Below are 21,507 nucleotides of genomic sequence, written 5' to 3'. Positions count from 1 at the left end.
TGTGAAGGTGAAGTAATGAGACCTGTCCCTTTTAGAATCACACAGCCAACTTAGCCAGTGGTGTTTAAAATTAATCTCTCACAATGCAAGGTTTCATGGAAACCAAAAACCATTTATTGATTTGTCCATTTATGTGTGTATGTTTTTAAGATTTTGGCCAATTTAAATAGATCATTTAAATTTATTATTTAAATGATAACAAACCGAGGGTCTCTTGTTTTTATAAACAAATTCATTTACACTTAAATATTTAATAATATATTCAATTTATGAATGTAAAGGGAAATCTTAATCCTTGCAGTGTGCCTATGTCATCCATAATTGATTTGGTATAGAGATATTTGAGATACAGATATTATGGTATAGGGATATGTCTTTCATAATGGAGTTTGTAGTAGATAGCAGGTTCCATTTAAAAACAGTATTCAATTAGTAACACAGTCCAATCAAACTAAAAGATATATGTCCAATGTGGAACCAAAACCTGAATTTACAGAAGAAGGAAGACTTGAGGAAAAGGTTTCCTAAGGCTGGAAAAAAATCAGGTCAAAGAGAACTAAATCACTTAACATGTTCTTTGTCGTGTTCTCTCATTCTCGTTGCAAGGGTTTGCTCGTTATTCTATTCACAGACAGTTCTCTGGCTTTGAAGCTGTTCTTTATTTGGGCCCCTGTGTGTAGCTGCTTGCTGCGTCACACATATCTCTGATGCAACCGTCATGAGTACTGGGACAGTGGGAGTTATCACATGTGACTCCGTGTCAGTCTGCCTGTTTACGACAGAGGACAGGTCTCAGGTACATATGAGTCACCTACTTTACTGTCCTTTAACTCGAGTGAGCGCACGCGCACTTTGACTCTTATTATCTGCGATTTGACCTCTCTCATGCTTACACTTTAAATTGAGATCAAGTTGTTTCATTACATTCTGCTCAGCATATTAGCTGAAAGCAAAGTCATTGAAAAAGGTGAACTGCGCACATGAAACCACTGGAATCAAGAGCCACATTGACTGAGTTATATAGCTGCCATTCTGAACATAAAACACTATGTGCACACATTGCACTGTAACATATTGTAATAAAGAATTGAACATTTTACACTTGCTGTCACAAGTATCGATTTATCCATTATGGGTGGCATGGATATAAGAATCTTCCATAAATGATGATCTGTAACGCCAGAGTGATAGAGCTGTATAGAGGATAGAGGAGATTCAGTATCTGTCAGGTAGCTGCTTCAGTCTGAAGCAATATAAACATTTTAAGGAGGGTACAGTATGTGAAAAAAATACACATACTGTAGAAATGTTGAATGTTTGTTAATTTTGATTTAATAAACACAGCATTACTTCTTGTAGTTTAAACAATATCAGAACTGAGTCATTTACTATATACTGAACTTTGAAACCTGATGTGACACAGACTAAGGTGAGGTCAACAATTCAAGCAGAGAAACTAATTTAGAAGAAACATTTGGATTAAGTTCATTTGAGTATGCAAATTAATTGTTCTGCTTGCACACAATAAACATGTTTAACCATGTATCATTATTTTAAAAGAAAATAATAATAATCTGAGGAACTCAATATTTAAGTTAAATGGTATTGTCATCTGATATTGCTTTGTGATTCAGAAATTAATTTAATGTGAACTATTTCGAATTTACCTCTGAATGCTGATGGCTTCATGAAATAGTTTTGGTACCATAGAGTGTATTGCCGGTGAGACTGACATTTATCAGTTTTACTTGACAGCGATAAAATCTTATGCAATTTCAGTTCTGTTAGAGTATCCATATCAGCTGCTCTGCGGATGTTTGATACAGCATTAAAATTGCTTGAACGGCGACAGTGGTCTCCACAGATCCAGGAATCAGAATGGGTCGTCGGTATACGAACAGCTCTTACAAACCCGTTTTGCTTTTGCACGGAGGCGGTTCCAGCAAGGTCCTTTACAAAAGAGTTTTTTTCCACAGCAGCAGAGTGAGGCGAGTGAACCGCCCACGTTCCATCAACACACATCCTACCGCCGGACTCTCTGCCGTCGTTGCTACTGAAAATCGACGGCACAAAACTGCTTATTGTCGAAGCTCCGTGCAATAAGTAAATAAAGAGTATAGATATAATCAGATTATGTCAGCTTTATATTTAATGCTAAGCACAGATATTTTACAGTAAGTTAGCCAATGTGTATCATTATTTATGCAGTTGGACAAATTTTACCCATTGAGTGTTTCTTGGGTTTAACTCTTTCTTACAAAGGAAAATCATAAACAAGAAATGATAAATAATATAAGACTAGGACAGAACCAAGTAGCATCGCATGGTACAGAAAAACTGCATGCATCTCTGGGCCTTTGTGCTTTCCTCATAAAGTAAACGATTTATAAGCCACAGCTGTGTGACGGATAGTGAAAGTAGTCCTTCCCTAATAATGTGCTTTTATCCACATACCTTTTTTAAATCAGATAACACCAGAAAGTAAGTTCATTCCAACAAAGCAGTCTAGTGTACTATCAATGGCATATCCAAAAATATTGCTGATTAAAACATGTCATGTTTGCCAGAAGGCTTCTAGATTTAATATTTGACAATGTTACACATGATAAAAATGATACAGGACAGAGAGGTATACCAGAGATTTGACAGCACATTTGTCACTGGAATTGGTTGTGATGAAAAATAAAACTGTTAAAAAAATCACTAACAATTATACTATATTCTTACCATTCAATAAGTTATTTGAACAATTAATTTCAAAGTGCAAATCAACATAGCTACTGTACTGTATATACATATAATTGATAAGAAAAATAAAACTCTATTGGTCTCTACTGCTGGTCAGAAGCAAGAAATCTTTACAGTAGAAGACAACAATAAACAAATCAATAGGCAAATTAATGATAAAAACATGCTGCTTTCATGACCAGGAGATGTGACCTTTCCCATCATGGGAACCAATCTGCACCACTTATCAACACAGCTTATCAATAGATGTAAGAAAGTTTGAGTGCCGGCAGCACTTAAATACAATCAAACCTTTACAGAAATCACCATACAGATAAGAGGCTATTCTATTAAACTGTAGTCAAATGCTTAGCAGATGTACTCTGATGCCTTGACTCCAAAACAGTCATTTTCAAAAGAGCACAGACAACGATGTACACTTTTAAACAGAGAAATGACACCGGACAGCATTATGGGGAACAAGCACAAGCAGTTAAATTACTGTACACAGATGCCACCTTTTTAGAGTGCAGATTCCTGGGCAAATCGAAACATCAGCAACCAAAAGGTGTTTGGCTATTTGTCATATAGCAGGGCAGGTTGATCAGAAACATGGCAGAATTAATATTTACAAACAGGGTGATGCTGCCACAGTTACAACTGGATGAATTACAAGTGCTTAGACATTCATGGCAGGGAAACGGGAAAAGACAGCTAGCACTACACACCAGTTGAAAACAGGCTGAGTTTCATGGTGCACAAGGACAGTGGTTCCTTTGGTGGCGGTGGGGGTGGGGGGGTGGGGGGTGGGTGCGGGGGGGGTGGGGGGGTGGGGAGGAGGTTAGCATGATTCCAAGGGCCCTGACTGACAGGGGCTCTCAAAAATAGTACAACATAGGATTTTCTGTGGTGGTGAGGTACAATGTGATATCGTCTCATGGGACCCAGTTCACTGGTGGCACACTTGCTCGACGTTCACAGATTTGTGAGGTGCACATTTAAAAAAAAATTTGAACAGTCCAAGTTTGCACATTTTTGCTTCAGCACAATATTTTTTCATCAGCATCAACTTTCACTGGCAGATTCTGTGCAATCAATTTTATCACTGAAAGTGTACTTCACATGTGAGTCCTTAGTAATGTATTCCATGACCCATTGAAACAGACGGGCCTACATTTTAGGGGTTGGGGGAGCCCACAAGAGCACAGATCCTATCCAAGGATGGGGAAGCATGCCTTCATTGGAATGCTTCATGTTGGAATTTCCAGAGTAATATTAGACCTGGAGTGGAGGACTTAGGCGGGCAATCTAAGCTGAGCATGGAGTGTGTGGGGGTGACTCTCTCATAAGGAAAAGCACTGTTTCTAAAGTCACATATTTCCTTTGTACAGTTGTTTGATTTCCACTCGCTGAATGTGTAAATGCTTTTTTTTCTCACTCCAAACTTCTTCCTGTCACAGAGAAAATAAAGTGTTAAAATGAATTGTTGGCTTCATAATTTATTTGCTGTGTATACTGCACGCCCAAACATTCAAATTTTCTTCTTGCAAAAAAGCCATGATTTTGGTAAAAATTACATTTGCATGTATTTTCAAATGAGAATATTGTAAATCTACACCTCACCAAGTATGCAAACATGCTTTAGAACACAATCCAGGTTTCCCGGTACGTTCATGAAGCAATTTGAATAAACCCATGAATTCTGAAATTTAAGTGCCAAATTATATAATTGCATTTAAGACCGACTGGTGCATTGCTAAAATCCACCCTCTTTGCTCACCTCCTGATTAGAGATGTTATTATAAACTATTAGAACTGGATAAATACCACAACAACAGCACACAATGAGTCCGATATTTGCTCTAAATAGATGCAATTACTTTTTAATATATGCTTCATATTTAAAAAAAAGACCAGGGTCCAGCCATCTAAGTTACTTTCACCTGTGCCACAACTATATATTATACTATATGCGGAGTGGCATATTATGCAATCAGTAGGTCAGCATGCCATGTGATTACAAAACACAGCAATGGCGCTGCTATAATTAAGGTTAATGTGGAGACATTTGATAATGTATTCAAAATATCACTCATCTGGGTTAGATACTAGTGTGAGAACCTAGCAGGTGGGGCTTATGTAATAGTGGAGCTGTATACGTTTAAAAAAATGAGTCGGAACATCTGCTTTGGTACTTGAGCACTCACAATCCTGCAAGGTCAGAGAGGCGTTTCTAAATCAGTGGTTCTCAACCTCGGTCCTGGGGGACCTCTGGTGTATGCTGGTTTTCGTTCTAACCACAATTGCAATCCCAGAATTTTATCATGCCATTTTTTTTCTTAATTAGGTGCTTTTTATGTTTGGTTGAATTATTCACCCTCTTAAGTCACATTATTTAAGAAAATGCTTAGCATGCCATGAAGAATAATTCTTCATTATCTACCATATGGTTAGTTTTTGTAGCCCAGGATCCACACTTTCACCAGTTAGGAACCTATTGATTCACCTCAGTTTTTAATTTGATTCATTAAAAAACCTTCCGGACAGCAGATCCCTAGTAACAGGGTTGGGCAGCCCTGTTGAAATCGTTTTCAGTACACCACACTGTGAATATGAGACTTGTATTCTTTGTGCACAGCTATATAGGATGTAATGTGAGTTAAAAGGGTAAATAATCCCTCTAAACATTATAACACATAATTAAGAAAAGTAACTTGTTAAAATTCTGGGATTGCAAATATGGTTGGAAGGAAAACCAGCACACACAGGGGGTTCACCTTCAGCTGAGCTTGAGAACCACCATTCTAAATGATGGAATGCCATCTAGTGGCAATTAAAATAGTTACACTGATCCATAGATGATGATTTGTACTGTAGGGCAGGGATCTGAAATCCAGGAAGGCCACGATATCTGTTGGCTGTTGGTGTGCATCAGCACTTAAGTGCTCAATTGAAGTCATTGTTTGACTAAAGAGTCCACACACCTTGTTTCCAAGGCCTAAACGGGCTGCTGATTGAAAGGAAACCTCAAAAACATGCAGGCACTGCAGATGCCCAAGATGGGAGCTTGAGACCCCTCATGTAGAGCACAGAGTACAGTATGTTGATGGCTTACCTAATGGGAGGCACAGAGCTTCTAATTCACCTTACAGTCCCTGCTCTTCCACCATAGATGCTGGCCTGTAAACATAAAAATAAACATGTTTAACCATGTATCTTTATTTTAAAATGATTTTAAAAGAAAAGAGTAATAATCTGAATGAAATGATATTATAGACTTGATATTGTTTTGTGATTCAGAAATTAATCTAATGTGGACTATTTAGAATTTACCTCTGAATGCTGATAGCTTCATGAAATAGTTTTAGTGCCACACAGTGTATTGCTGCTGAGATGGACATTTATCAGTTTTACTTGACAGTACTTTACTTCCACCATAGATGCTGGCCTGTAAACATGTCAAATTGTGGTTATTTTTTTATTCACTGTATGTGTGTGTGAAAATGAGTACATCTTCCTCCTGCACAAACACATGAACCCCTATGGCTTTTTGCCATTTTTAATTACCTTTCTGTTTTGGCTGGAGGCTGTGAGTGCGGCTGTGGCAGATACTGCTGCTGTTCCTGTTCCATCCTGTAGAGGGCAGGAGATTGAATGAAAAAATGAGCTTACATTACAGGGCATGCTCACACTGCACATTTCATAAGTTCTATGATGTCACAGCCCACCACACATATCAGAGCTTCATTTCAGGGGACCATTGCATTTTTCTGCTCAACATAAAATGGGGAAAGGATAAGATACTTGCTGTATCCATCAGATGTACCCATCTAATCCTGTATTTAAAACAATATTTCCATATCATGGCATTAAAGAAAGAATGAATTTTTCTGGGGCAAACATGAAATAACAAAGTGATTCATTTTTACCCCAAAGCAAATGTTTTAGGTTAAGGTTAAACGTGATGTAACCGTCCCAGTTTTTCTGACCTTCAGCCGAAAAGCCAGAGTTTCTATTCCAGTTCTTAATTTAGATGAGCACCTCACAGTATAAAATAATACATAGTCTGGTGTTGTGATTTACTTCATGCTTATTGCAGATTGCAGAATGAACTTTGCAGGAGAAGTTCACCATTTAACCAGAATCCTTGTACAACCACAGCTACAATATGCTCTAAATGACCATTTCACAATTATGATTTTGTGAGATTTTTATTCATTTTATCAGTGGCGTGGCAGTGCTTTTTTTTTTACCTTTCTTTTCGAGCCTTATTTCTTTCTTCCTCATATCTAGAATGCCAAATAAATATGAGCAATTTAGGAACTGTAAAACAGAGTCAAGACATATGCTTTAATATGTACAGAGAATAAATGTGATTTTACTTTTGAATGTAATGATTCAGATGAACAGTTATACAGCCATAGAGCCCTAAAATTTCTTGAAGCAAAAATAATCAACTAATGGTACGCATATACTGCACTTACATGCAGAGGTGGGTAACCCGGCTTCAAAGAGTAAAAAGACTGACCATGTATTTGCGCCACCAACATGCACTAAACCAGCTGATTACAATAATTAGTTCTCCTACCTGTCACGGTACGGGTAGAGGGGACCCAAACGCAGAGGGGAAAAAAAAAAAACACGAACTCAAAAGGGAAAATTAACAAAGATTTTACTAACAAAAAGGGCAAACAACCAGGGAACAGACAAGGGCATGAAGGCCAAAACAAACTCAAAAAATATCGTAATAAAACAGAAAACAAGTCGAACTCACAAACACGGGCAGGGCAGAACACGGACAGGGCAGAACACGGGAAGGCAGAGCACAAGGAAAGGTCAAACAAAACAGTCAGGCACAAAATACAAGCAGGTACATACGGTCCGAGGAAACGCAAGTTGGGAACAAACAAGCAGGCAGGTACATGGAAGTCAGGGAACAAACACAACTCGGGAACAAACACAAACAGGTAAAAAAAACGCAGGCAGGTATAAAAGGTCTGAACATTCATCGGCAACAAACACAAGGAACCAGCACCCGAGTCAAGGGAACAGAGAACTTAAATAGACAGGGGTAACAAGACACAGGTGAACTCAAAAAGCAATCAAACCAAAAGGAGGGGATAAGACACAGGTGGGAACAATGATGGGATAACGAGACAATGAAACAATCATACAATTAACAGGGGGGGAGCAGGACACAAAACAGAAGTGCCGCCATCTGGCGGCCCAACAAGGGAAACACAGACAGGAAAACAGGACCATGACACTACCATGGTGAAGAGTTATGCTAATTAGAATCAGCTGGTTTAGTGCATGGTGGTGGAGCAAATACATGGTCAGTCTTTTTACTCTTTGAAGCCGGGTTACCCACCTCTGCTTATATGAAATAATTCTGTTATAATATTTCAATGAGCACTGTCCAGTAAAGGCTAATGAGGGAATTAGTAGCAAAGGCAATTGCTACCCCTGGTGGTAGCCAGTACTTACTGCAGCACACACTCGGGGATCTGAACATGCTCCATTGGGATGATCTGTTCCAGCTCCTCCAGGCTGTGTACGTAGCGGATTTTGTCCATAAATTTCACGCTGTATGAAAAACATAAAAAGGCTCCATTCATATGGGAAACATTGTGGACATAATAGTTAGTACCTGATTACTTGTTTTTGACAGCTCAGAATGCAAAGAGTGACTCATAGCGCCATCGATTAACACCATCAAACATGCTTTTTTTCTCATTTGCAGTACGCTCCCCACTGTTTCACTCCTCAGAAACAGTGTCCGCCAACAGGCTGCGGCAGGGAACGTATTTCATTATTTTGCACCATAATACTCACTGGAGTCGCTGTGATAGAGAGGAGTCTGGTTCACTTAGCGTTCTCACCTGATGAAGGGCCTTGAGATGGCCAGTACAGTGCGGATGAACCAGGAGGGGTGAGTGATAATCAGAGACTTCAGGTTCTTCCTCAGCCTTGCAGAAACAGAAAAGCAAAGTCGTGCAGCACATGAGAAATGGACAGGCTCATTAGAGAAATTAACAACACAGGAAATATCCAAATAGGGGGTTTGCAGGTCACCCTGGAAATACGCAATTAATATGTATTTAGACTTTGCAGAATGTACTATAGAATTAAAGTCAGTCACCCTTTCATACAGATCAGAACTGACAGGCTGAATTATTTGCACAGAGGTCTTATTACAGATTGCCTCCTATTGAATACTTTTAGATATATGTGGAAAAAAAAATGAAATGGTCAATCATGCTGAAACTGGTCATCTTGGTGGGTGTCTATAATGTTCTATACTTACAGTGCAGGTAAAATATACAGATGACATCCTATAATTCAAAATAATGAAAAAACGGATCTTTTTAGAAGTAACATGGATGAGCAAGGCAAACACCTCTGTGGGAGATGAGCGCACATACACATCTTAATTTTCAAAAACGTTTTGACATTTTTTAAAAACTAGGGCTTGCTACCCTAGATGCCCCTCGAATGCCATCGTTTGTCAACGGAAACCATCCAATTTATTATGACAGGGTTTTCATAATCTGTGTGATTCCAGCTTCCATTGCTCATGATGGTCTTTGACAAGTGCAATTACTTTCCATTGATTTCTATAAGGCCTCAGCTGTGTCTGGCAACACTCACATGTCCATCATAATTGCAAATGGCAAATGCATTTACGTCTCTGGTACAGTACGGGGACTAGACATTACACGCCATGCAGTACCTCCTGTCAATCATCTGGTAGCACTTCTTCAGCCAGCTTAGGCCGGGCATCTTCCTGCGTGGCGTAGCTCCATTCATGTAAATGATCATGTAGTCCTCAGCCACCAGCATCTCTAAGCTGCTGACCACGTACCTGAAAAGGTGGAGGGTAAGGGCGTAAAGACAGAGAGGAGAGCGCAGGTAGCAAAATGCCAAGTTATTAAAAATACCACATCAGAACGATTTCATACTTGGAAACCGTGAATACTGCTTAATTGACATGGCGTTTACGTTTAATCTAATAAGGTGTGTGACTGTTCAGTGGGCTGACAATTTGAAGTTGATGTGAAAATCCACACAGAATGCGCACACCTCCAGCTCTTGTGTTTATACATGACATAGTCAAAAATACATTTTTATTATATTCCTGTTTATAAATTAGAACAATGGAAGTATGCACCTTGTGACTTAATAAATGGTTCAAATGTGCAGGGTCTTGGGGGGTCACTGTCACTTACAGAAAGAGATTCTCCATGATGTAGTGGTAGTCTGCGCAGCTGCTGTCGGGAAGGTAGCAGGCTGCAAACACAATGATGGCGTTCAGCCCCTCCCCATAATAACCTAAAGGAAGGACCAAAACAGACACGTGCTGTAAAGGTCACGCAAGCACACCGTGTGACCTTGTGTCCATGTGACCGAGAAGCCGAAGCGGACGGAGCGACTGACCCCCGTGCGTGATGACGCGTAGGTACGGCCTGATGACCTGCATGTCGATGCGATGCTCTTGCTCCCCGATGATGACCGTCCTCCACAGCCGCCCGTTTGCGCCCGCGCCATCCCCGTCCTCCCCTGCCTGCCCTGCCCGGTCACCCGGGGGGGCCTTGGCAGAGGCCACCGGCGTGTCATCTGTGTACAACAGAGATGAAAATTCCAGGGGTCAGAAAGTGAAAGTCGTTTCTTCCACCCGTGAACTCAGCCAGCTGATTTCACTGAATAGTTCTACCTCCTGTGTGCAAAATTTAGCAAATCCTGGTAACTGGAACAAAATACTGGGGCGGACTTTCACTTTCTGAACTGGGATTTTCCATCTCTGGTGCACAACCAACTACCGCAGTTCACCACACTGCCAATCCAACAAGGTCACATTGAGCTTCTGAGCTTCTGAGTTCATATTATGGCTGGTTTGGTGCGACTGCAGGCCTGGCAGAAGTGATGTAAGTGAAATCACATGGGTTCTGAATACATTAGCAGTTCAATGTGGAATCACAACATGACCTCATTTTAATGACTTTCAGTCCTCCACATCTCTTAAGAGGAAAATCTGAAGAAGGGATGATGAGAGAAATCTAAGGCTTACTGTACAGTACATAGGCACATACAGCCTCGACCCTTGTAGTGGTTTGCAGTGTGAGAACTCAACATGTAATGTGCTCCAACCCCATGACACCCATTTCCCTGGGCTGACCTTCCCACTCCAGCTCGTTGCCATTGGTGATGAACTCAAGAGAGTCTGTCTCATCCGGTGTCTCGATGTCGTCCACGTTGATGTCGAGGTCGTCGGGTGTGTCAAGGAAGTCGTCGGACAGCAGAGAGCCCTCGCTGTGGTCCAGAGACAGGTTCATCTCAGGGGCCACTAAGGTGCGTCGCTTCCGATGGCCTGAGCCCCCTCCTCCCAAACCCACATTGAGGGAGGTGGGTGGAGCTATCGTAAGAGCCAGTGTCAGAATGTTAGAAATGTCACCGTGATTGGTTTAGCTTAATTTCACTCATTGTGACTCAAAATAAACCTTACAACTTTCTAATAGGCTAAGGGTAATTTTCTTTCCTGTTCCCCTGGTGATTTAACAGGAATAACGTTGTGTCCGTGCACATGACCGACAGTGAAACATTCCCACGTATACATTTGGTTTTGGTACAAGATGTTCCAATAAAAACAAACCAAAGCAGTCAGCTCATTGAGATTCAGCACACGCTGAGCAGGCGTGTGCATTGCCTCCAGTAGCTCTCGGCAGACCTGACTGCATATGTGCTGTGGTCGTGTGTTTGGACAGCACTCTACTCACACGTCCTATCATCAGTGAGTCCGCAGGAGGTCTCCATGTCACCGTCTTCTGGAAGTGGCCTGCGGCAGAGAACACAAGACTGTGGCAGCAGAATGCACACACAGCCACACACTTCCTCCACAGCAGCTGCATGCTCCTCAAACCACATGCTGTAAAGAAAGCCTACTTGATGCTGCCTTGAGCAATATATGCAGCGATAATTTTGTAGCAGTTATTTTGACCCTGCATCGTAAAATATGCAGCATGCATTATTCATCGTATGACACAATTCGTCACATGATATTTGTCTTGAGTCTTCAGAAATACACTGCCATGACTGGTTCTGAGTTATGTCATCCTGATGATCATGTTATGTAGGCTTAATGGCATATAGTTCAAGTAATTTGTTGCCAAAAAAAGAAAGCTGCAAAGCCAAGATTTAAAAAGTTTCTTGACCCTATAATATCACATCTAATTATTGTTGAAGATTTCAACATTACTCAAAATGAAACCTCAAAATTTCCTCTCAAACAACACTACATGAAGTTGTTCCAGCATGGTAGCACAAACATCATTGGAAGAGAGATAATAACCCCCCCGATAAACCATTGTGTGAATACTAACTACAGCCTACAGAAAATCTGTACAACTAGAAAGAAAGGCGGTAATCAAAGTCCCTCTGGGGGCTTTTAAAATTCTAGTAGCAGCACAGAAAGAAATGAGAAAGGAGTGAACTGGTGACATGTTAATAACCCCTCTGCTGTGTTAAGGCAGAAACAACTGCCACCCTATAGCCATTTTACAGGAAATCATTATTCCAGAGTATCCCTCTGAAGTGAAAGAGAAAAGAGCCAAAAAAAACCCCCAAATGCACAAAACACCTCATTGCACATCTATGGAGAGCTGACATTCGCTCACAGCCTGCTAGACAGGGCAATGAGTATCTGAGTGAAAGTGAAAGACTTTATCACCCCCCTCAAATTGCAGCACTGTGCAGGACTGCGCAGACTGGTTTCCCCAGTATACAGAACTACGCTACCCTGACAAATGATGTCTCTGCATATAACTGTGCAAAATGATTATCCCCCTGCACAGACTAATCACACAGCTGCACGGCTGTGCAGACGGTTATCCCTCTGCACAAAACTGCGCTAAGCAGACGCTTATCCTTCACTACCTCTGTGCAGAACTCCGCAAAGCAGACGCTTATCCTTCACCACCTCTGCGCAGAACTGCGCTAAGCAGATGGTTATCCCTCTGCACCTCTGCACAGAATTACCCTACGCAGAGAGCTTATCCCCTGCACCCCTACACAGAACAGCGCTACGCAGATAAATTGTACCTCTAGACACAAATATACTGCTTGTAGCCCTTATTCCTCTGAGCTTATCATCGAACAGCTGATATTTTCCACACATAATACAGCAGAAAGCAGAGGAACAGAAAAGGTGAAATAAGGCCGTGACGAAGCGAGCAAACGTGTGAAATTTGGAACAGTTTGGACTCACCTGCAGGAGAAGAAGAGGGAATGATTTTATACAGGATTAAGGTTGCTTTTCATCTACAGTCGTTTATCCTAAATTGTCCCTGTGCAGCACCCTTTTAGGAAATTGGAGCTGCGACATTCAGCCTAGCTCACACACACACGCACGCACACACACACAAACCACAGAAGGGACTTGGCCTTATGATGCATCTGCTGCTCCTCTCCTTTCTCTAAGCCTGTCCGGCCTCCATCTTCCTGAGATGATGCTGTGTTGTTGACTGCTGACTGTGGTCACATGACGTAGGGCATTACCATATAAGGGCAGAGCTGCACCTGCTCTTTTCTTAGACTCAGACAGCCTTATTCATCGCTCTCTCTCTCTCTTTCCCTCTCCCCCCTCCTTCATAATGTCCTCTCTTTCAGTATTTCCACTCTCCTTTCTCAATCTTACAGTTGCTCCTATTTAGCATACGGGGGGATGGGTGGTGCAAGGTGGGGATTGGGTGGTGCATAGTAAATAACAGTGGATGCTCGGACTCATGTACAAGTACTTTGCTTCTGAGAGACTATTGACTATAATCAATATAGAAACCTATCCAGTCCAGCACTGATCTGCATAAGCCTGCTTTCTTTCTAAATGCAATGCTATTACTAAAATAGATGTGGTTGGTTGTGAATTTCGCAAGTATGGTGGGAAAAACAATTATATCATGGTAGCAATTCCCATGTTACTGTCCTGGGTAGATGTCAAATATACATCACAGCTCAAGGGCCTACCCTTGATCGTGTTTACTTTTAATTAACAGAGTGTGCTGGTGATGTGACTTTTAAACCTTGCTAAACGACTGCACAAGCTATCAATGGGAAATGACTTTCTTACAATCAGTTTGTCTACATTATATCAACCTTCAAGATTGAGTCTTGTGAGCATAAGGAATTCAAAACACTATGCTAACAATTGTTTCTGAGGTTATTAATTTCTGAATCTACCTTGAATTAAACATATTTCCCTAAATTAGTCCATCATATAATAAACCCAAATATTGGATAGAATATAGCGAGCTCCATAATGTTTGGGACTTAAAAGGTTAAAAGTGCACATTCTCAAATTTTATTAAATGGGATTGTTATACATATTGGTTTCACCACGTAGAAATTGCAACACATATCAGGACACCATAATGTTTGGGACATATTAATGTTATGTAAATGAAAGTAGTTGTGTTTAGTACTTTGTTGCATATCCTTTGCATGTAATGACTGCTTGACTTCCGTGATCTATAAACATCACCAGGTGATGCTCTACCCAGGTCTGTACTGCAGCCATCTTCAGCTCCTGCTTGTTTGGGGGCTATTTGAAATGCATGTTTATTTAGATTCAGATCAGGTGAATGACTTGGCCAAACAAGGATTTTAGTTTTTGGCTTTAAAGAATTCATTTGTTGCTTTAGCAGTATGATTGGGATCATTGTCTTGCTGTAGGATGAAGCACCATCCGATGAGTTTGGAGGCATATGGTTGAACGAGAGCAGATAAGATGCTTGTGTATACTTCAGAATTCATTCTGCACATTTCATTGGTACGACTCTGGTCCTCATTGACAAACAGCAATAACAGACTCCAAAGGCAACCAAAAGCCTAGAATTAAGATGAAATATTGAAAGCTGTCTCATACCTGCTCTAATGAAGCAGTTAAACACAACTGACTAATCAGAAACAAGTGAAAACATTTGTCCCAAACATTATGGTACCTTGAAACGGGGGGACTATGTATAAAAAGTTTTGTAATTTTTACATGGTGAAATAAAAGCTGAAAGTGTGCGCTTTAACCACATGTAAATTGTTTGATTACAAATATATAATCGAGGAGTACAGAGCCAAATCAAGAAAACATGTAGGCCAACACCACAAACCATCTACACAGTTGTGCCACAGCTATGGTACTTCTCTATATTTTATGTAGATCATTTAATCAGGAAAAGTATTACACAAGCCAGCAACCTAAATCATCAGGTCTGGTACTGAAAATATTTTAATATTAATGGTTACAATAGGCCCTGACACTTGCTTCTATCCTCTGATTTTTCACACCTTAACCTCTATGTTGTCATAGCAACCAGTTTTCTCCATACCTGTGAGCCTGAATGTAATTTTTACATGTCCTTTATATATTTTCCATATATGGCTGTTACAGCCACTATTAGCACATTCATCACCAAACATTTTGGTTTGCTCATGATGAATCTCTCCGCTCTCCACTTAGGTAAGTTACTTTGCATAAGAGCTCCTGCCAAGTGACTAATGTAATGTAACATATAAAAACACTGTGCTGCTGTTCATTTTCATAGGCTACTCATATACAACCCATTCTAGAAGGCTTTCCTAGGCCGGTGCAAAGCTGGTCCAGATGGGAACTCGCATCATCCCTCAGGGGTGGATTACAACTTATGTAATGCACTGCTGCTAGGTATTTACTACAAGAAATAATAATGACATCACACCAATGTGCTGGTTCCACGCAATTCACATTCCATCATTTCAAATGTTCACAAAAAAAGGTTTAATAGACTGTTGATTATCTATAAATTATTGTGGTTATTATTATTATCACATGAAAACATTTTTAATGTATGTAACAGTAACTACATTCATAAAACAAATGCTTTCGAGATAAATGTTTGCATATAAAGCGAGGACCAAAAATGTATTTCTCTGAATATTGCCTTTATCAGTGTAAGATGCTTTTCTATGTAACATCTAAATATAAGATGTTATCAGTAACTGTATTAGTAAGAGGAAATGCCAATTAATGCCTTTAAAGGATTCATACTACAGTACACAAGCCACACTCAACAGCTGAAGAATGACGATCCACGAAAATGGTGAGACTTTGTAAATACACAGCTGAAAAGGAAGCCAAAGGGTTCAGGCCATGTATGGATGGATGAAGTTGCAAAGGCAGATGTGGCCAGGGAATTAAAAAGACGTTTTTGCTGGGGCGTGGTGTGAAAGCACATCGCAGAGCATTCTCCCTCTTCCAACATCTAGCGACAAGAATGAGCTTTGCTCTGTTGGAGAGGTGAAGTCCTTACTAAAGTAATCATAAAGTAGAAAAGCGGCAGGCCCAGAGGGCATTACTTCTTGGCTTCTAAAAGAAGATATAGCTCCTGTCATGATTAATCTATATAATCAGTCATTCTCAGAGGGCAAGCTTTCAACCATGCGGAAAAACGCAAATGTAGTGCGCGTACCCAAAGAGCCAGGAGCAAACCAACCAAACCGTTCAGACCAATCTCTCTAACACGTATCATAGCAAAACTTCCAGAAAAGGGTATGCTGAAACAAAACAGCCACCATATCCTTTCAGTCGTAAAAGATCAATTTGCTTACCAGAAGACCTGTTCAACCACAATCACCTTAGTCAATGCATGCCAGTCCTGGCCAAACACATTGGACTCACAAGACAGCACAGTAGCTCGAGTTTTATTGGCAGCCATGACCAAGGCCTTTAATAGAGTCAATTATGCAACACCGATGCTGCACTTTTGTGAGGTCATTTCAGATCCCCAAGACATAGTACAGTGAGTTAGAAGCACTCACCCACGGTGGGAATAGAAACCCAGGCCTCTCACTCCAAAGACAAATGTATTACTAGTAAGCTAGAGGTGAAATCACTAGCTAAGGGCAGCAACATTATTTTGAACCAGAGGGTTGTATCACCAGAGTAACCTGCTATGAGGCCTTCGCTTTATTGCACCTCTGTGCTTACAATCAAACTAACCAAACTACACACGCTACACTCAGTCCCCTTTGAATCCCTCACCATTTGAAACTCCACAGCAACGTTTTTTTAATGATTCCGAATCCGGGTCAGTCCGCACGAACGTAGCCTGCTACGAGGCCTTTGCTTTACTACACCTCACTGTACTTCCTCGCGAACTAGCCAAGCAACACCCACTACAATAGCATGGACTCTCAACTACCTCCTTGGAAGGACTCAAATGGTCTCCTACTAATTTACTTTGTCCTCATCAGAACAGTGCTTGAGTATGGGCATGTTCTACTGCTTGGATGCACCAAAGGGCAGGAAGAGGAGTTGGAATGAGTACAGTGCAGAGCACTTAAGATCATCTCTAACTCGGGCAGTTGGCCTCTCCTCCACCTCCCATCTCTTAAACAATGAAGGGAGGAGGTCACAATTTTTCTACTTAAAGGGATGATCAATCCATCCCACCCATTGCGTGACCTCCTTCCTCAAGCTGGACTAAAAAGCACAGGCAGACCAATAAGGAACAGCTCAGCTCTCTCCATACTCCCTGCCAGGGCCAAGGGTGGTCCTTCTTGTAAACTGCAAACAGATTTCATAATGATAGAGATGAGCCATAAAACCTTGCCTGTTATATAGACACCAGTATAGACTTGAAATGTGAAATTTTGTAAATGACTCAAGACTGAAATACAAATATAACACATTAATGCAGTTAAATTAAGCAGAACGGTACAGATATGAGTTATTTAATCAATTTCATGATAAAATATTGATAATTAACCTTGTGATTTCATACTTTGTGTGCATATTGCTGAAGTGAAAAGTAGTACTGTTGAGGAGGGACCAGTCCATCCCAAATTATAAAAATCTGTGCATCATCAACTGCAGTCACACCATGAACATTAGCAACAGCCTCTATTTGGAGCTGCCCTCATAACCCTAATTCAGGCAAAACCCATCTAATTAAAGCCCATCCTGAGCATCCCCTGAGCTGTACCCAGGAAGCATGCAGGCTCACCTGGGGAAGTCCTCATCCTGCCACTCATCCTTCACTTCCATGTTCTCCATTCGTAAGGTAGCCTCAGTTGTGCCCATCCTCCAGAGAGGAAAGCCGGGGCTGGGGATGCTGCAAGACAGACAGATCTGCTGAGGAGGACCAGAGGTGGGAGCTCAGTGTATTCAAACTCAATGCTTGCAGACACAAGGCTCCTACTTCACTTCCTCCATGTGAAGGAAGTCAGTGGAACACCTCTCTCGGTATGCCAATAGGGTGGATTAAAAAAAAAGAAAGATATATATATATATATACAATGTATGATTCGGTGAAAATCACAGAACTTGTCTGGCCATAACAATCAGTGGAAGGTGGCAGTAACAACAATAGCATACGATTAAAAACAAGACCTGTACCAAGTGCAGGTCGCAAGACTGTCCCATGACAACCATGTGAAATCCACGTGATAGAGGGACTCCTACCCCCCATTCCCTCAAAGTCAATCAGAATGTGAATTTCCTGCTAAATCCTGAGTGAAATTTCAGGAAAAATTAGACGTAATCCTTCTTCATCTCCTCCTAATCCACACAGAAGTGTGTACTTCTGAAGTGTTCAAGCCTTTTCTTTATGTCATCCTGATTTAAGGAGACAGTGTTCCTTTTTGAATAATAGGGTGACCTATTTCAAGGACATTGTATTTATTGTGACTTGAGCTATTATCAGAACACCAAGAGGACATCTCTGTCTCAAATGATGAATCAGTGCTGACTTGAAAAATATATGCTATGTGGACTGACATCTGAAAATTCTATGGTTAGTACCTGAAAAAATAAGAACGATTTGAAAATTAAACTTTACATATGCACATATGTGTGAGCCAATGTGTGTTTTTATGTGCATTGTTGTGTATATGTCCACCAGGTCAAATTTTTCAAATTTGAGAGTGATTTAGATTTGCCTACTGTGACACATCTCGGTTCTCGGACAGTCAGATAGTACAGAAATTCTAAATGCATTGTATATTTTCCACATTGCTTCATGTGAATGCCATCAGCGCACTCAAGCAGAACACCAACAGATCCCAAATGAAAGGCTCTTAGTGGCAAAGGATCCCTGGGTCAGTGGCTGCAGTATTTATGGTAACAGATGTACCAAGGGAAACCACTACCAGACGTATGTAGCTGCAAGACTGGTCTGTTCACGTGATATGAGTAGCTCCGTTTATCTGCGTCTATTTTAATGAATTTATTGATTTTGTTTGAGAATTAATATGTCAAGATCATAGAAAATAAGATGTTATAAACACCGTCATATGTCTGTAGGGCACAGCTGTGCTAATAATGCACCTTGTAATATAATTAATTCAATCCTTTATCATGGTGTTGAAGCAGGACTATGTTGTACTGCCCTTTGACTCATCTGAGACCAATTTAAAACAATCACTTACCAATACAGAGAAACAATGAGGCACTGTAGTGTTGTATATGACAGTATCAGGCCAGACACAAGTTTTTGCCTTACTGTTTTGTCAATGTGCTTTTTAACATTAAAAAGACAGAAAAGCTGTTTTCAGACTTGTATTTAAGTTTATGGATGATAAATAGAAGTGAAACTATACATAATTTGAATCACCATAGCTGGAATATAACATCATGTATATTATTACATCCATGCAAGACATGATTGGAAGCAGATGACATTGGCACTCAAATGTGTTGAGCATGCACCTTTTCTGAAACAAGATTTAAATGCCAGCTTCCAAGTACATGATGGAAGTAGATGCATGGCATTGAGGATTGCAATTGAGCAACAAATCCTACGGCTGATGTATGGAAGTCAACAAAAATGTAATGCCTGGGTTTTCACCAGGGGCAAAATAAACTGACAAAATCAACTATTACTCATATGGTAGATGGGGATTGCTAATACACTTGAACAATAATTGAAGTCGCTGAGTGTTGCAGTACAAGCAAGCTCAATGCAAAATAATACGGGCGAAGTAAACAATGAAAAGCACACACCCCCTCTAAGTACAATGACATGGCACTCAGCAATGCTGTTGGTCTGAATACCAGAAATGGATACCCTGCAGGCATTCATTGCATAAAATACAGTGCCATGACATGCTCTGAAACAAATGAATAGGAAAATTAGCACAGGAAGGCATGGCTGCTAGTTTTACATTTCATTGCTCTGGAAGATGGAAAAAGGCACTCAATCCTGATTAGCAACATTAAATAGAGCATTAAATGTTATCTCATCAATGGAGAATGGCTGCGTATTTGAGATGCATTACACAACCTAAAATAAGTACGTCATCCATACATAGGCACTTGCTCAAATTGATAAGTCTTCCACAGAGTCTCCATGGAAAAGGCAGAAACACAATATGCTGTGACAGCATCTCTTCGATACGAGGAAGAGAATGGCAGTCTGGTCTCTGAGGGAGGCAGTACTCACATTTACGGGACAGATTTGTCCGTTCTCCTCTGTCCGTCGGTCCTTCTTTAACTCCTGCCTTCCCGTCTTCCCCGTGAATCAGCGACGCTTCGGCTCAAGAGAAGAAAATGTTATTGTTTCAATTGAACGGCAATGCATGCCTGGTGTGTTTTTTTCTCTCCTTTTTGTCTTGTGTGAAGTTATTGGCCCCAGTCCTGGTTTCTAGGGGGGGATTGCCAGTGACAGCAGCAGGTGTGTGAAGAGACCAGACAGGGCAGCTTGCTGTCCTCCTGGGCAGGATGAGGTAGAGGCGTACCCCCTTGTTGTTTGGGTGGGAGTGCTAGAGAAAGCTGTTCTCTGCAGTGGGAGCAGCGTTGTGGGGATTTTTCAGTATTCCACTTAGGTCCCTGTGGTCTATGATATCATAACCGTATCTGTTTCTATATTTGTCATTGAATAACCATTTCTGTCTGGACTCTGCCTTTCTACTCTTTTAACTCAGATGTCGTGACCATCAACATGTCAGCTCTTATCCCTGCTAATAAGTCCATCCATCTGCATGGGTAGATGGATTAATACTTTTTAAAAACCCCATTTTCTGTGTTCTCCTCAGCTCCTCCTGTTCACCCTTTCCTCAAAATCGTAAAATTCTTAATTTAGGAGCAATTAAATCCAAATAATTTTTTTCTGTCTCCTTGTGTATTCATATGTTTTCTCCTGTGAATGTCCCCGTCTTTCAGATTTCCTGTCTGTCTATCCGTCATAAGTCATTACAGATGGTTTCTTCATTGCCACTGTTCCCTGGCAACAACATCGCTGGTTCGCCTTTCTCCCAGTCCCTCTCTTGGTCTACATCAATCCCCCCCACAACGTACATGCACGGATACAACCGCACGCACTCCGTCTCACTCTCAAAAACCCCATCCTATCAGATCCCTCCCTCCTCGCTCTCTATCTCTCGCATCCTCCACTCCTGCCTCACTCCTCCCCCATCGCTTTGCCCAGCTGCAGGGTGCTATTGGCGGTGTCAGCCAGCAGTGAGACTTGTAGCCTGCATTTGTGGGGTTCTGAAGCGGAGCAGCAGCATCCTTTCTGCTCCTGCTATTGGCTGATGGATGCATTACGCTCTGCAGTGTGTTTTCACGTTCTATTAATACACTGGGCTTGGGCTGCAAAGCTCCAAGTATTCACGGGGTGGCAGTGTACATCGCCTACACTCCACACTGCAGATTCTGGAGTAGGCTTAGCACCAGCAATTTTCTATACTAATACTATCAGCATTCTACTTTATGCTACAGAAAGACAAGCTGGCAAATTTATGTGTTCTGCTGCAAATTAT

At 41.0% G+C, this 21,507-nt stretch overlaps 1 protein-coding gene across 3 annotated transcripts; it reads right to left on the bottom strand.

The window, feature by feature from the left end:
• Window positions 1–4,130: 4,130 nt before the first annotated feature.
• On the bottom strand, window positions 4,131–21,252 carry atcaya (ATCAY kinesin light chain interacting caytaxin a). 3 transcript variants are annotated; one of them, XM_035412577.1, is made up of 13 exons: window positions 20,190–21,252; window positions 17,754–17,861; window positions 11,502–11,560; window positions 10,904–11,140; window positions 10,165–10,344; window positions 9,957–10,059; window positions 9,461–9,592; window positions 8,610–8,696; window positions 8,215–8,313; window positions 6,981–7,016; window positions 6,295–6,360; window positions 5,843–5,907; window positions 4,131–4,178 (listed from the first exon to the last, which is right to left on the bottom strand). In XM_035412577.1, exons 2-12 carry the CDS (start codon window positions 17,828–17,830, stop codon window positions 5,874–5,876), a joined length of 1,110 nt encoding a protein of 369 aa, XP_035268468.1. In that variant the 5' UTR covers window positions 17,831–17,861; window positions 20,190–21,252; the 3' UTR covers window positions 4,131–4,178; window positions 5,843–5,873. The 3 variants fall into 3 exon arrangements, with proteins under 3 accessions (XP_035268468.1, XP_035268469.1, XP_035268470.1); XM_035412578.1 differs by lacking the exons at window positions 17,754–17,861; window positions 20,190–21,252 and adding an exon at window positions 13,148–13,874; XM_035412579.1 differs by lacking the exons at window positions 17,754–17,861; window positions 20,190–21,252 and adding an exon at window positions 12,989–13,872.
• Between the last annotated feature and the right edge of the window lie 255 nt (window positions 21,253–21,507).

Source organism: Anguilla anguilla, chromosome 4, assembly GCF_013347855.1.
Source record: "Anguilla anguilla isolate fAngAng1 chromosome 4, fAngAng1.pri, whole genome shotgun sequence".
NCBI lineage: Eukaryota > Metazoa > Chordata > Actinopteri > Anguilliformes > Anguillidae > Anguilla > Anguilla anguilla.
The sequence above is the reverse complement of the archived record's forward strand: the minus strand, read 5'-3'. Positions and strand labels throughout refer to the sequence as shown.